Here is a 15,607-nt window from a genome sequence, read left to right as displayed (position 1 = left end):
TCTCTGGCTGCTTGATTGGGGGCAGTATGGGGTGTGAAGTTCTTAATCTATGCTCAGATGGCTACTAATCTGTTGCACTATTTTGGAAATGAAAGGTGATTCTTTATCTGAGGATATTGTGGCTGGAACTCTGAAGCGTGGTATTATTTCTTGTAAAAATGATCTGGTCACTTCTTGAGCTTTGACAGTTCTGGTGGGGAATGTTTCTGGCTACTCTGAAAATGTATCTATTAATACTAGTAAATACTGATACCCCCCTTTCCTTGGGAGTTCTGAAAAGTTGATTTGCCACTGCTGTACAGGCCCATGGTCTCTCTCAGTCTGACTGAGTTTTGGCCCGGGGGTATTTTGAGGTTAGTCTGGAGGCAAGGATCACATTATCAGCTCACCTGAGTGATAGTGGCATATAGATTCTTGACAACGATACAACGATTGTTTCAATCAGATGTGTGTTCTAGAAAGCCTGTGGGAATTACTACTTCAAAGTCAACACTTCATTTCAATGTACTCTGTATCACTCGCAGCCTTGGTCATTTCGAGAAAGGAGCCACACTCTATAAAAGGCTTTAAGTAATTAGGCCCTAGTGTGTTTTCTAGTGCTCTTCTTTTACTAGTAACCACGAAAATGGGAAGGGATTACTAGCTCTCTTTCAATGGTAGCTCACCCCTTGCAGTTGTACGTCTCTTTTGATTAGTATTATTGTATTATGGCTTACCTTCGAGGAAAATCTGTACCTCACTCTTTGCTGCTTTCTTTGCCTCTCTATCCGCCAGCTCATTTCTTTCCTCTAATTTTAAGCTCACTCTCTGGTGTGCCTTAATATGCTTTTTCAGGTAGCTGAACTGCTTCCAGCAGCCGGATTGTCTCTTCTTTCCCTGTGAGGTCTGCAGTTCTCTCTCCTTCTAGATGGCTCCATGTGCATGCACAACTCTGAATGCCTTTTGCTGTTTCTAAGGCATGGGTCTATGCATTTATCTCAGCATCCTGTGCAGAGGTACTTGTTGGTAAGGGTCTACACTCTATTACCTCTCTGCAGGTAGTCACTGTGAACTTTGCAATGTCGCTTTCTTGTCAGTGAACCAGGTCTCTGCATCGTCTGGAGGAGTGTCCTTTAAGTCTGGGCGGCTGGAGTAGGTAGCTTCAGTGGTCTCTAGGCAATCATGGTGTACTGCTTCTCCTTGATTCTACTGAGAAAAGAAGCTGGGTTGACAATATTAGTCACTACTATCTCTCTATCATCTTGCTCTACTATGATGGCCTGGTATTTCAGAAACTTCTCTGGTGAAAAGCCAGTGGCCACCCTTTACTTCTAGTACTACAGACACTGTGTGGGACACTAGCACAGTCATTTTTGTCTCAGGATAAACTTGTGTGCTTCTTGAATGTTCAGCACAACTGCTGCTACAGCTCTGAGGCAACTTGGCTATCTTTTGGCTGTTGCATCTAGTTGCTTAGAGAGGTAAGCAACTGCCCTCCGGTATGGACCTAAGTCTTGAGCCAATATTCCTAGAGCAATTCCTTGCATGGAAAAATAGAAAGAATGCTTTACTTACATCTGGAAGTTTCAAAGCTGGAGCTGACATGAGGGGACTCTCTAGCTGGCGAAAGGCCCGTGTGGTGTCTCTTGTCCACTGGAGATCTCAGTTCTCATTGGCAATAAGAGCATAGAGGGGTCTGGAGAACAGTCTACAATTATGAATTTATAGCTGGCACTACACTGCCATGCTTAAGAAGGTTTGGAGTTCTTTCGTTGTCTGGGGTTCAGGGTTTGGCATAGGGCTTCCCTGCCTTAAAGTCTGCTGCTCAGCACTCACTTCTTACTCTAGGTAGATTACTTTCTGTTTCACTACCTGTGCCTTTTTCTTTGAGACTCTGCGTCCTTGGAGTCTTAGGAAATTCAAAAGGCTTACCGTCCAGGCTTCTCTTGCTTCTCTCGTCCGAGTGGCTACTAGAAGACTATCTATGTACTGCAACAGCCTCTTTTCTTCTTGTGGAGCTTCCTGGGATTCTGGGTCTTTGCAAGCTGTTCTCCAATCGGAGTGGAGAATTTTGAAGCCTTCAGGCACATGGACTGTGTGAGCTTGTGTTTGAATGCAAAAATGTTCTGGCTGGCTTCATGGATAGGGAGGCAAAAGAAGGCATCTCTTAGACTTAAAACAGTGAACCAGGTTAGCTCAGGTGTTAAACAAGTTAGTAAGGTCTATGGATTTGCTACCACAGGGTACAAATTCTGTGTTATCTTATTGACAGCCCTTAATCTAGTACTACTAGTTATTGGACTGATTCTTTCCTTACTTTCCTTTTGAGGGTACTACTCAGTTCTCACTGGTTGTGTTCTTTCATTAAGCTTGATGGGGGAGCATCTCATGGGGGAGCATCTTTCACTCTCTCTGGTGCAGCAGAGGCTCATACTCTTGAAAACACTTATTTACTTATTTTAATATCTCCTTACTAATGTCTTTCTTAATTTCAGTGTCTGTTAATATTAAGCTTAACATCTTTATATTATTTGCCTTCAGAGTAACTTTTCTCATTTGAGAATGTTTAGCAAATTGAGCGAATTGTACAAAAGCTTTTAGGTACACATAGTACACATGTTACTTTAAAGGTTTGCAAAAGTATGCCTTTTCAGACTGGCTAGTTGTTCATTCTCTACACTACAACATAAACATTCTCTACAGGTACTAAAGCTTTATTTAAAACTGAACACATGACTCTTGTGCTGACAAAAATTCTTCTCTTTTGGGAAGGTTACTTTTACTCCTCCTCCCTTACCTTGGGAGGAAGCCTTTACAAATCATATGTACTCATTTTGCGAACTGTGATTGCTTCGCATTTCAGCGTGATAATCTTTGCCTGATTTCATACGTTGCTATCTTATGCTGCATGCTGAACAACATGTTTGATTTGCTTTCTCTTTGCTTTGTTTTTTTTTCAGGGGCTAAGACCAGAGAGCAGTCTGATCTCACAGTCTCTTTGTCATTCTGGGTGATTTCTTAAAACAAAAGACATTTCAGCATACAAAAACTATCTCATTTATCTTCTTATTATAAAACAGTACTAACAGCAATGAAGCACTATAAATCTTTTTATTTCTGAGCTGCTCTTACTGGCAACTTCTTTCCAATGAGCCCCTCTCAAAAGGGGCTAATTTAGGAACTTGTTTGCTCTGGTCAGTTCTTATTATTTATTTCTTCTTGCTTTATCTTGCTTCTATTCAAACTTTTTTACAGACTTTCACAGTAGTTTCTTAGTTTTCTTTTTATACACACAGCTCTAGGTGGCAGGTATCAGATGTGATTCTTACACACAAGCTCTAAGACCTTAGGTTCTGAATCTGCTTGACTAGAAACTTTTAATTTACACTCGGGGCGTGTACTCTGACACTTATTGGAACAGCAAAATAGCAATACTAGTGTTTCTCATAAACACTGCACTGCAATAATACTTGCACATCTAGCTTTTGCTCACAGGCCATTCTCGTGTTCTCTGGGGAGACAGGGCAGCCAGAGCTGTCCCTGTGCCCAGGGCGCAGCCACTGTCACTTCACACAGCCTGCTAGCCTCTTGATGTACCAAAGGCTCTCCGAAATTGCTCACAAAGGCAGGCTATTCGGTTTGTTACAGAGAACCTTAAATCTCTACAGCAGATTGTTTCTAGTAAAGACTTACTGCAGTACTAACTGAAGTCTCATAAATCTCATAAGTCTCATTAACTAATTCATCTCATTCACTTCTTTTATATAAACTCTGTTTTACAAAATATCAGTCTTTTCTAGTTCTCTTCTTGCACAATCTAATTAAGCACTGTGTCTACTTACACTTGTTTTGCTGCTTTGCAAAAAGGCTGTGCTAGTCACAGCCAAAACTCTGATATACTTGCAGACACAGACACACGCACTCACTCTCCCTCTCTCCCTTATCTCAAATTCACTAGAGCCATGGCTTGAATTACTATGAGGGGGAGAATTCTTGGAATTCTTTTAACTCGCTTTATCGAAGTTAAACATAAATCACCGTACTATAGTTCTCTTATGTAAAATGCTACTCTTGTTGCAACAAAATCTTAAAATCTTTACAAACACTACTATACAATCTGAGAATCAAATTACTACAATGCAGCGGAAAAAAATCACTACACAAAATCACTGGGAAAGGGCTTATTTCTCAAAGTGCTCACTTTTCTCAACACAACACAGCACACCATAATTCGGCATTTACTCAAATCAATTTTCCTGGACACAATCAAAATAACAGCACACAGTCTAGAGATCAAGTCTAAACATCTAAGGCAAAGGAACTCTCTGAGCTCATACTCACGGTTAAAATGTACTAAATCTACACAAATCACTACATTTAAACACGATAAATACTATCACTGACATTCTTCTACTCGCTTTTCTGCGGGCACTTCTCTCCTTGCCCCCGCAGCCTGCTGCAGCCGGCGCCTCTGGCTTCACTCGGCTGCTTCAAACACGGGGAGTACTGACCCATCTCCGCACTGTAGGGCACTGTAGATTTACTCTTTTTTATACACTATACACATATCACTTGCACGATCACAAACACAGTGCACTGGCCACACACATTAACTATACAGCAACACAGTGTCTGGACATCACACACACACAAACAAAACACACGGGCTCACCAGTTCTGCTCTATCAGAACTATGAATCTTCAATACACACATACACGGGTTCACCTGGCTTACTCTCAAAGCCGCTAGCGGTCTGCTCTATCAGAACGACGAACCCGGCCTCTAATACAGCTGCTCTATCAGCTGAACTCTGTTTCTAATACAGCTGCTCTATCAGCTGAACTCTATCTCTAATACAGCTGCTCTATCAGCTGAACTCATGAACTCAGACGTTTCTGGGTGGTTTACTCTCTTTCTTTCTTTCTTTCTTCTCCCTGGGGCCTCATACATACCGTATTCTCTTCTGCAGGCCAGCGGGTCGTTGTCTGTCTTCGCAGGTGGCAAGTTGAGACAAGCGGAGCCCCACCAGGAAAAAATTCTGGGGCGCGCCATGGAGGTCCGTCTATCTCCCCTGCCCCGCGGGGACAGAGAACTCCTGCCTGGCTCGCCAAAATGTTTTGCGGAGAAAAGAAGAAACCTCACAACTTGTAAAAGTTGTAAAGCCCGGTATGCTTTATTACGACGCGCGCCGGACGCAAGACTTCCCGAAAGGGCATGCGTACCCCTGAAGATTTCAGACCTCTTTTTATCTCCCTTCTAAATGCATATGCATACAGTCTCACAATAAGTTCATACATATTCATCTTGCATGACACTTAGCACTAATTCTTTTTATCGGAGGAATTCCTAGGTCGGGGGCAGATTGACTTCGTGGTTTTTCTGTTTTTCTTTCTCTGTCTCTTCGCTGTCTCTGGAACACGGCTTTTCCTTCAGCTTTAGCTCTACAGACCCTTTACTTCTCTTAGACATTTTACTTAGTTCAGGATGGATATTCTGTCTCAAGGACTGTACTAAAAAAATAGAAAGAAAAGTTCTCAGAAGGCTAGCTAAGCTAAGAATAGAATAGAAAAGAATGATAACAAAGGAGCTCTCTCCAACTCTGTCCAAGAGAGCTCAGTCCTTGATTGGCCATTAATTGTAAACATCCAAGATGGGCCAATGACAGATGCACCTGTTGCATTCCACAGCAGCAGATAACCATTGTTTACATTCTTGTTCTGGGGCCTCAGGTTCCCAGAAGGGAAAATCCTAAAGAAAGGATTTTTAGTGAAAAGGATGTCTGTGACAAAAGGGGATGTTGCAGCCCTCATGGCACTCTTTGTCTTCACTGTTTTACTTATCACTTCCCCATCAGGAGAGGTTTTTTCTCTCTTTTCTGTATGCTGGAGAGAGCAGAAAGAGCAGCATCTGCTTCCTTCATCAAACCTTTCTCAGTGTGAGCCTGGGAAAATATTGTGGCCACCCACTAGATGAAAACCTGGTGGGACAGAGCTCCAAATGCTGCCAGTGGCAGCATGGGGGTGAAGCACAGGGAGAGGTCCAGGAGCATCCAACAGCCTGGCTGAGCATCTCCTCATCTGACTGCAGCCCCCAATGTCACACCACAGCACCAGCCCGACCCATGGGACAAACAGGGCTAAGCTCCTGGTGATGCTGGTGCACCTTCCCTGTGGTGGGACCAGTGGGACCCACTGGATTTGGTGTCTGGTGGGATCCTGTCATGCTCTAATGGGAGTGCCAAGCAGCATCCCCCCAAGTGCCTTGGAGAAAGGTGAAGATATTCAATCCAGCCTCGAGCAGATGTATCACAGAATGATGTACCTCTGTCTGGCTACATCATTTCCATGAGTCTCTTGGTTGGTTTTTAATGGCATTGCTGTGGGTTTGTTTTACTGGTGGAGAGTATCATCGTTGTTGCTCTCTGGCCCTGCTGAGTTTTAATTACTCACTCTTCCTGTTTGTCCTCCTTGAGCAATTTCTGTTTGCCCCCAGAACAGACCCTGAAACGCAGGAGGGGAACTGAGGCAAAAAAAACCTCCAAGAAAATGGAGTTTGTGCCCAGCCCTACCAGTCCCCTTGAGGGGCTGTGATAGCTGCATGAGCTGCCGTGCCCGTTAGTACTGTGCAAGCCCCATTTTCCTGTGTTATATTGTTCCAAGTGAAGCTTTTCCTGTTCCAGACATTCATACACACCTCAGTGGCTAACAGGGAGAGCACTTGTAATTTACCTTTGTCCTTAATTCAAGTAATTACTGGATGTTTTTTCCTTACAAGGATGAATGCTACCATAAAATTTTTAACTGTGACCCTCTATTTCTCTGTCAAATTTGGGTCTAAACAACAAAGGAGCTCAATAAATTCAAATGGATGCAGAAAGGCACAGACATACATGTGATAAAAGGCACCTTGTTTCCTACAAAATACAGGCTTAAAACAGTTAACGTAAAGGGAACGTTGCCACAGCAACCCTACACATTAGCAAAGCTTAAAACAAAGGTCATTGTTAAAATTAATTTCTTCCTACAAGCTATGGGAGGCAGAAGGTAACACTCACCATGCTCTGATACTTCCCCAGCTCACATGCTTGGAAGCTGTTTTCCCTTGTTAAGATATTTGAAGACTCTGAAAGCCCTGAAAATTTTCTCAGAGAACATCACAAAATAACAAGGAGTCAATTTTTCCGATAATTGATGAAAACAAATATTCCTCCATAAAAACCTTCATCATCATCATCAACAGTATTTTGCTTCTTTTTCCTTTGGTCACTCTTTAGCCAGCTCTATCCATAGGAATTTTTGGGAAAGGCATTCAAATAACAACTACAAATCCAGGGGGAGGGGAAACGCTGTGTTTTCGCACCCAAGGAGCTGTGAATTGGGGTGTTTTGTATTAGGAAGTGGCAATTTCTGTCTCTGTGCAAGCAGCACAAACGTCTCTGGTACCCAGGAGTGTTTTGGACTAAACTCTGCCTCTTCCAGCATCTCCTGCTCACCCATTTTCTGCTTACCCTAGATTGTAGTACATGGATATTGTAGCCATTGTGCTTCCGACCTCACTGTGAGATCAGGCTGGGACATATTTAGCTACAGTACATGTTGTTCTAAATATACACAAATTATACATTAAAAAGCCTGCAATCTGGCATACCTAATGCCTACGTTAGCACACTTGTGTAGCTGGGAAAAGCACACAAATCCTTGAAATCTGAAATAGAAGCAGCTTTGGAGTTTTCTACTTGGGAAAGACTGGAAGAGACCAACGGGAATGGCTGGGAAGGAGATTTTGCAGCCAGGAGGTGTGAGATGTTTGGAGAGACTTACAACCAGACTGGACACACCACTGAGGAAGAGCAAGTCTGGCTTATTGCCTGTTGTGGGGCTGGATGCCAACATCATGGCTGAAGGAAGGAGCAGGGCTGGGAAACCAGAGCCAGGGGACTTGGAAGCCAGGTCTAAAACTAAGTTTGTGCCAGAACTGAGCTTAGCCAGTAGTTTAGTACTTTACTGGCTTAGCCAGTAGTTTTAGACAGGACCAGAGTAATAGTTATTGTAGAATATGAGGTTACAATTGTTAAAGTTGCTCAGGTTATGCTCACCAGAAGGCCCTGTGGGAAAGGCACAGCTGCAGGCCGGACGGTTGGCTGAGGGGTGAGAGGCAGTTATGAGTGAGGAGAGTCAAGCTGGGAGTGAGGTTGTGATTGGCTGGAGGAACACATGGGCAGTGTATGAGTGGGAAGCTGATTGGCTGAAAGAACACGTGGACCGGGTATGAGAAGGAAGCTGATTGGCTGAAAGAACACATGGACAGTGTATGCACAGGAAGCTGATTGGGTGATGGGATGTGTGGACAGCAGCTACTGCTAAACCAGCCAATGGGTGCCCTCTTTCTGTTAGGCCTCGGTTTGGTTTCAGTCATGTCAAGTGGAGAATAAAGGTATAAAAAGGGGCCAATTTTTGCAATAAGGCCATCTCCTTTGATAAGAGGGTCTGTGTTGCTTTGTTCCCACTGCTACAAGTCATGGTCATGATGATTCAACCTTGCAAGTCTTGCACAGGGTCCATCTGGTGTCTGCCATGAGGGTTTCCTGGGGGCTGAGCTTGTGGTGACCCACCAGCTGTTTCCACAGCCCCAGCTCTCCAGGCAAATCCTGACCTTTCAACAGCCTGGAAGCAGCCCATGGTGGCCCAGAGAGCTCTGCTAACCCTGTGCACTTTGTCCTTGCAGGTCCCCAGTGCAACGCCTCGGTGGACCTGATCGGCACATGCTGGCCCCGCAGCGCCGTGGGACAGCTGGTGGCTCGGCCCTGCCCCGAGTACTTCTATGGCGTGCGGTACAACACCACCAGTAAGAGGGGCAGCACTGAGGGTGCTGGGACACAAGAGACAATATACACCTCTGGGGACAAAGCTCATCAACCAATTAGAAAACAGTGCCTCAGGCCCTGGATTTCAGGGAGGGTTGTTTCAGAGACGCAGGTTTATAAGCAGGTCCTGGGAGGAGGAGAGGGTTGATGTCCCCATCCTGGGGACACAGGCAGAGAAGTAATCCTGCCTTGCCCTTGGAGGTGGTACAGGGGCCTGAAGCTTCCAGCTGAGCAAAGACTGGGGGACTTTGAACACCCTCCCTTCCTGGCACAGGTGGTTGCACTGTCACTGCCAGGGACATGCTGGGAGTAGAGGATGTAGCAATATGAAAAGTGCCCAAAGTCATGCCTAGCATAAAGTTGAGTTTCTGACCACCCAAGTGCTGCTTTTGATGAAAGAAACACCTTGCTTCTCACAAAAAACATAGATTTTTCCATCCTGCACATTCTTGCAGGCATGGAGGATGGCACCGACACACAGCTCTGGCTTTGTGGTGCCGCTGTAGGAGCCTCTGTGCATTAATCCCAGCCCCTTGATGAGGCTCACAGCCTCCTGTAATGGTAGCCTGGTCTCACCCCAGTGCTGGCATTGCCCCACTGCTGACACCAATGACAGACTCTCTGGGGTGCCTGGGCCATTCCTTCCTAGTCAGCCTTGACACCTACTGTCCTTCCTGGGTGGCAAAAAAAGCTCCTAATTCAGGGAGAGAAGTGAAACTTCATGCTGCCATCTCAGCAGAGAGCCTGGACTGGCACATGATCACCCAAGCAAACAGCAGAGTGAAAGAGAAGAACTGGAGAAGAACTGGTGCTGCTTCCACTGCACCCCTGTGTGTGGTGAGGAGGTGTTGGGGTCCCCCAGTGCCAAGGGCAGGGCTGCTGCAGACCCAAAGCTCTTGAGCGGGTCTGAAATACTCCAAGGATTTTGGTACTGCAGCTGTGACCAAGGCAGTAGCTGAGCTGCCTTCAAAGCAGAAGATGCCAGGCCTGGCCTGATGCCAGTGCCCTGCATTACTGACAGTCAGGTCACATGCCTGTGCCCATCCCCATGCTCTGTTAACCCTTGGATGGGCATCCTCTCTTTCAGATAATGGGTACAGGGAATGCCTTGCGAACGGGAGCTGGGCAGCACGTGTCAACTACTCCCAGTGCCAGGAGATCCTCAGTGAAGAGGTAGGAGCTTGGGAGTCCCTGGGCTCTTGGCAGGAGTGCAAGAGACAAATGATGGAGTTTTGAAAGGCAACAGCATCCAGGCCAGGAATGGCCCATGGGAGCTGAGGGCTGAGCATGCAGCAACATTCAAGTGATAAAGTTGGCATGTGGCAATTATGACCCCTTCTTGATTTGCATTTTTATTCCCCATCAGAAATAAAGCCATGCCTGTTTCCATCCCCATTAAAAATCCAAGAGGATTGGCAGGGTGAGGTCCCCAGGGCCTCTGGGTACAGATCAGCCCTGTCACTTTCCTGCAGCTCCCTCCTGACACTCAGTGAAAACCCCATCCTTCCCTGCTGGCAGTGAAAGAAAGGAGATATTTAGGACGATGAAAGACATACAAAAATGGGGATCAAGCCCCTGAGCAGATCAAGCCACCCCTTGAAACAGAGAAGAGATATGAGCTTTTCATTTGCAGTTGATATCAACTCTGATATTTAAAATGCTGATATCTCTTGCCATGAATTGTTTTTTCACTCACTTAATTGCTTATTTACTGATTGGATGAGTGCCTAAGAGCAGGAGTGATCAATTAATTCAATTATCACTCACACTTTCCTCTGTCCAAATTCATCCAAGCCTCTCAGTTGCCCCCAGGGCAGTGGGGGATGAACTGAGATATAAGATTCCAATGAGCTCAATTGAGTTCCAGCAGTTTCCCCAGAGGAGGGGTTGGGAAGTCGCAGCATTGAGCTGTCCTGTGAGCTCCTCTGGTACAAGTGAGATGTGAAACCAGGCTGGTGCCTCTCCTTCCCACATTAGCCCCATCTCCTTCCATTCCCACTGTCCTGTCCCAGGGTGAGCTCCAATTGCTTCCTGAAAAAGGGCCCAGAATTTGAGGTGCAGCTGCCAAAGGTGATGTGGTGGAGGAGGTGGGTTTGTGCTAGTACCAGGGCTGATGTTGACCCTCTGCCTATCTCCCCCCCTCCCAGAAGAAGAGCAAGCTGCACTACCACATCGCTGTCATCATCAACTACCTGGGCCACTGCGTTTCGCTGGGGGCCCTCCTCGTGGCCTTTGTCCTCTTCATGCGCCTGCGGTGAGTGACAAACCTGCTGCCGTGTTCCTGCAAGGTCATCTCAGGCAGGGATGGACCCAGCTCCTCTGCTTTGCCATCTACTCTGCCACAGCCATTGCCCTCCAGGCTGGAGGGATCCTGCCTATCTCAGGGTTGTTTTTCTTTTGCTGCTTTTTGAAAGCATCTAGTTACAGAGGCAGAGGGTCCTCCTTGGTGCCTTCCACCTCCTGCTCTTCTCCCTGCCCCCCTCACCCAGGGCATGGTCCCAGCAGGTCACCCTTGGGGTCCCAACAGAGACACTCAGCTGCACAGACAGCACTGTCCCCAATCCCCCCGCTCTGATGGTGCCTTGTTCCACCCCTCTCCAGGAGCATCCGGTGCCTGAGAAACATCATTCACTGGAACCTGATCACAGCCTTCATCCTACGCAATGCCACGTGGTTCGTGGTGCAGCTCACCATGAACCCAGAGGTGCACGAGAGCAACGTGGTAGGTGCAGCTCTTCCAGGCTGAGCCCAGTCCTGAGCAGCTGGGGGGTGTGAGACCTTGGAGATTACAGAAATGCAAAGTGGTTTGGGGCTGAAGGGACCTTAAGGATCATTTAGTTCCAACCCCCCTGCCATGGGACACCTTCACTATCCCAGGTTGCTCCAAGCCCCATCCAACCTGGCCTTGGACACCTCCAGGGATGAAGCAGCCACAGCTTCTCTAGGCAGCCTGTTCCAGGGCCTCACCACCTTGCCAGGGAAGAATTTCTTCCCTAAACCTACCCTCCTTCAGGCTGAAGTCACTAAAATGTGGCTACAAAAGCAATTTCAGAGAACAAATAGGGCTGGCTAGTGACTGGCAGGCACCCCCTGTGTATGAGAAACATGGGTTTGATTGCTCTGCCGGGTCTGTGCTGCTCTGTGCATCGATTGCTCAACAGGCTCCACATCTGACAGGTTTGGTGTCGCTTGGTCACTGCTGCCTACAATTACTTCCATGTCACCAACTTTTTCTGGATGTTCGGCGAGGGTTGCTACCTGCACACGGCCATCGTGCTCACGTACTCCACGGACAAGCTCCGCAAGTGGATGTTCATCTGCATCGGCTGGTGTGAGTGCCAGCCTTCCCTCACCCAGGGGTACCCAGGCTGTAGTGATGGCTGGTGCCCCCTCCACCCTCTGCTCCAGCTCTGCTTGCACTCAAAGAGCTGCAAAAACGGTGCCAGGGGCAGGAGGATGGACACTTGATTTGCATGGACACCTCATCTCACTGGGTGGTTTTTGTGTGAGAAAACCCCTCTCATGGTGTGGTTTTGTGGTGACCTTGCACCTCTGAGACTCACCTGTGTGTTCCCCTGCAGGTATCCCCTTTCCCATCATCGTTGCCTGGGCCATTGGGAAGCTCTACTACGACAATGAAAAGTGAGCCCGATTGCTCTTATCCTCTATTCTTCTTTCTATCCCAAATCCTCAGGGATCAGTTGTGTCAGGAATTCTGTCAGGGAAGAAAAAAAAGGATAATGTTCTTCCATTCTTTCTTTTATCCCACCTTTCACCTCTCTGTAGCACAAGCCCTGCCTCTGCTGGTTTCCCCTCAAAAGGCAAATGTGATTTTTAAAGGGAAAAAGATATTATACCAGATTTCCTACAATAGGTTTGCTAAAGGGAGCTGGGTTTTAACCAGCAGAGATCTTATTTACCCCCACCTGAGCCATTTTCACAGACACTTGCTGATGAAGGTCTTAACAGGTACCTGAGAGTTCATCCCAGAGTGGGAAGTTGAAAGGAGCCCGTTGAGATAAATGGCAGCTTGTTCTGTTTTTCAGAGGTAATTTTCCCTATCGACTGCAGAAGTCCCGCGCTGCTCACACAGGCACTGATTGAACAACCCTGACAAGGTGCTCCCAGGACAGGGATACACCTGAGTGAGCTCCTGCAGGGTTTGCTGAGGACAGAGCTGACCCAGACCTGTGTGAGAGGTTATGGGGAATCATGGAATATCCTGAGCTGGAAGGAGCCCACAAGAAACATCAAGTCTGAGTCCTGGCTCTGCACAGACACCCTAACAATCCCACCCAGTGCATCCCTGAGAACATTGCTCAGAAGCTCCTGGAGCTCTGGCAGCATCGGGGCTGTAACCATTTCCTGGGGATCCTGTTCACTGCCCAAGCACCCTCTGGGGGAAGAACTTTTCCTGATATCCATCCCAAATTCTCCTGTGACACCACCTCAGACCATTTCCTTGGGTCCTGCCCCTGTCACAGGGAGCAGAGATGGGGGCTCCCCCTGGGGAGGAGCTGCAGGCCCTGATGAAGTCTAAACTCATTCACCTCTGCCCCAGCTGAACATTCCAAGTGTCCTCAGTTGCTTCTCATGTGGCCCCTCCAGACTGCTCCCCATCTTCATGTCCCTCCTTTGGATGTTCTCTAATGGCTTCAGATCTTTCTTACATTGTTGTGCCCAAAACTGCCCCCAGGATGCAAGGCGAGGCTGCCCCCATGCAGAACAGAGTGGGGACAGTCACCTCCTTTGTGAGGAGGGTGTCCCTGCTTGTCCTGCAGTAACCAGCTCCCACAGCCATATGGGGCACATAAACACTCCCACAAGTCACATGCACCTCCTTTTACTGAGTTTCCATGAAAGCTATTTCACAATGGCTGCAGCAGTTTGAGTTTCAGTGCTTTCACCTCACAGACAGCAACTTACAGAGATTGTGCAAGGACAGGAGTCTATCCAGGTCACTCCCATGTCAGGCTTGTCCTTGCCTTGCAGGTGCTGGTTTGGGAAGCGAGCAGGTGTTTATACTGACTACATTTACCAAGGCCCCATGATCCTGGTGCTTCTGGTAAGAGGAACTTCACCTTTTCTGTGCTAAATAGAGACCTTCTGTGTGCAGCTGGGTCACAGCTGCTTCTGTACAAGGTATTGCCGCCTTCTTTAGCTTCACTCTGCTGGGGCTGGTTCTGCTGCCCCACAGCAGCACTGCCCCTCATACAAACTGCCCCTTGAGCAATTTTGGTCTTGGGGGCTGCAGAAGGAGCCTGGAAACCTCACTCTGACAGGGGTGACCCATCACCAGCCTCCAACATGCATCAGTAGGTCCCTCCATCCTTCCCATGGCACTGTTTGGGTGTGGGTGGATGCTTTGCCAAGTATTTGCAGAAGCTTGGGATCCTTGACTCCATTACCTGATCCTGATTCCACCTCTCAGTTCCTGGTCACCAGCTGAGTAGTTGTGCTTGATCCAAGAGTCACATGGATGGGGCTTTGTCTTTTGGGGAGGGACAAAGAAGAGCAGAGGGGGCAGGTCACAAGCTGGGGGTCCAACCTGTGTGTGCAGGGAGAAAGCCATGCACAAAGTCCAAAACTATTTCCTCCTCCTTGGCCAATGCTGAGAAAGCTCAAGGGAGTAAAAATCACTAGAATGATGGAATAATTGATCCTGTTTCCCATTTCTTAGCCTGACAGGCAGCCAGGCCACTACTAAGTCCTGTCAATTGTGCTCAGCTCCAAAGACTCCTTCCCATTCCCTCATTAGGAATTCGGCAGCCAAGAGAGCAACCAGGCGGACCCTGGATGTAATGGCAGCCGCTCTCTACCTTAGATTCTTCCTCTCCCTCTGCTTTTTCACCTTCAGCCATTCCTCTAGCACTTGTCCTTCCTTGGCAATCTCCTGGCATGCCCTGCTTCCCTGATCCCCTAACCAAATTCCTAAATCTTATTATTGAAGTGTTTTTTAAAAAGGCAAACATCCTCTCATGGTGCATGGAAGGCAATAGATCAGGTTCAAGAGGAAACTTTCCCATTTGCCCTGGTCCCTCTTCCCCCCCACCATTGCGGAGGAAATACTGAGGGAGCAGACACTAAGCAGTGGCCCTGTTCCTCCAGATCAACTTCATCTTTCTATTCAACATTGTCCGAATCCTCATGACGAAGCTCCGAGCTTCAACCACGTCAGAGACAATCCAGTACAGGTAAGAGCATGAGCGACCCTGCTGGAAGCCAACCTAGGAACTGGGTTCTCTCATGATTAGTGGGGATGGGGAGAGCCCCATTAGCCAGGTAGCAAGGGGATGGGAACATGGAGAGACACCTGAGAGCACCTCAAATGCTCTTTGGAGGCACATGGTCATTAAATCTGGCCAGGGAGAGCCTTGTGATGTGGAGTGTGGATGGCTGTTTCTGCCTTTGAAGTGAACTCTTGGGATTTGAGTATCTTTGCAAAAGCCTTTTCTGGTGGGACCTGATGAGCTCTCCAGGCTGGGAGCTGCAAATCCTGGCATGGAGGTGAGAATTAAATCACTGCTTGACAGAAAAGCAAAAGCTGAGGAAGCTGATGAATCGATGCCACCCCAACACCTCCTTGTAAAGAAGAAGACAGTACTCCCACAGCACAAGGCAGGAAGATTTAACTCCTCCTTGCCTGTTGGGGAATATTTTGCAGTAAGAGGTGCATGGTCAGAGCAGCTCCCCAGAGTACCTGGGATAGAAGACACTTTGGGCTTCATCATTGCCTCTGTCTGGATCATTTTGTGGGCAGGAAT

General features: G+C 47.4%; 1 protein-coding gene across 1 annotated transcript in view; it reads left to right on the top strand.

Moving 5' to 3' along the window:
• The window catches only part of CRHR1 (corticotropin releasing hormone receptor 1), a 39,080-nt gene that overhangs the window by 19,297 nt on the left and 4,176 nt on the right, over positions 1-15,607 (top strand). The window contains exons 3-10 of the mRNA XM_064733660.1: positions 8,705-8,824; positions 9,931-10,016; positions 10,991-11,097; positions 11,445-11,565; positions 12,021-12,174; positions 12,425-12,485; positions 13,836-13,908; positions 14,952-15,037. Coding sequence (XP_064589730.1) covers positions 8,705-8,824; positions 9,931-10,016; positions 10,991-11,097; positions 11,445-11,565; positions 12,021-12,174; positions 12,425-12,485; positions 13,836-13,908; positions 14,952-15,037 — 808 coding nt within the window. The remainder of the gene's footprint in view (positions 1-8,704; positions 8,825-9,930; positions 10,017-10,990; positions 11,098-11,444; positions 11,566-12,020; positions 12,175-12,424; positions 12,486-13,835; positions 13,909-14,951; positions 15,038-15,607) is intronic.

The sequence above is a fragment of the Zonotrichia leucophrys genome, chromosome 27, assembly GCF_028769735.1.
Source record: "Zonotrichia leucophrys gambelii isolate GWCS_2022_RI chromosome 27, RI_Zleu_2.0, whole genome shotgun sequence".
Lineage (NCBI taxonomy): Eukaryota > Metazoa > Chordata > Aves > Passeriformes > Passerellidae > Zonotrichia > Zonotrichia leucophrys.
This window is presented reverse-complemented; position numbering and strand designations above follow the sequence as displayed.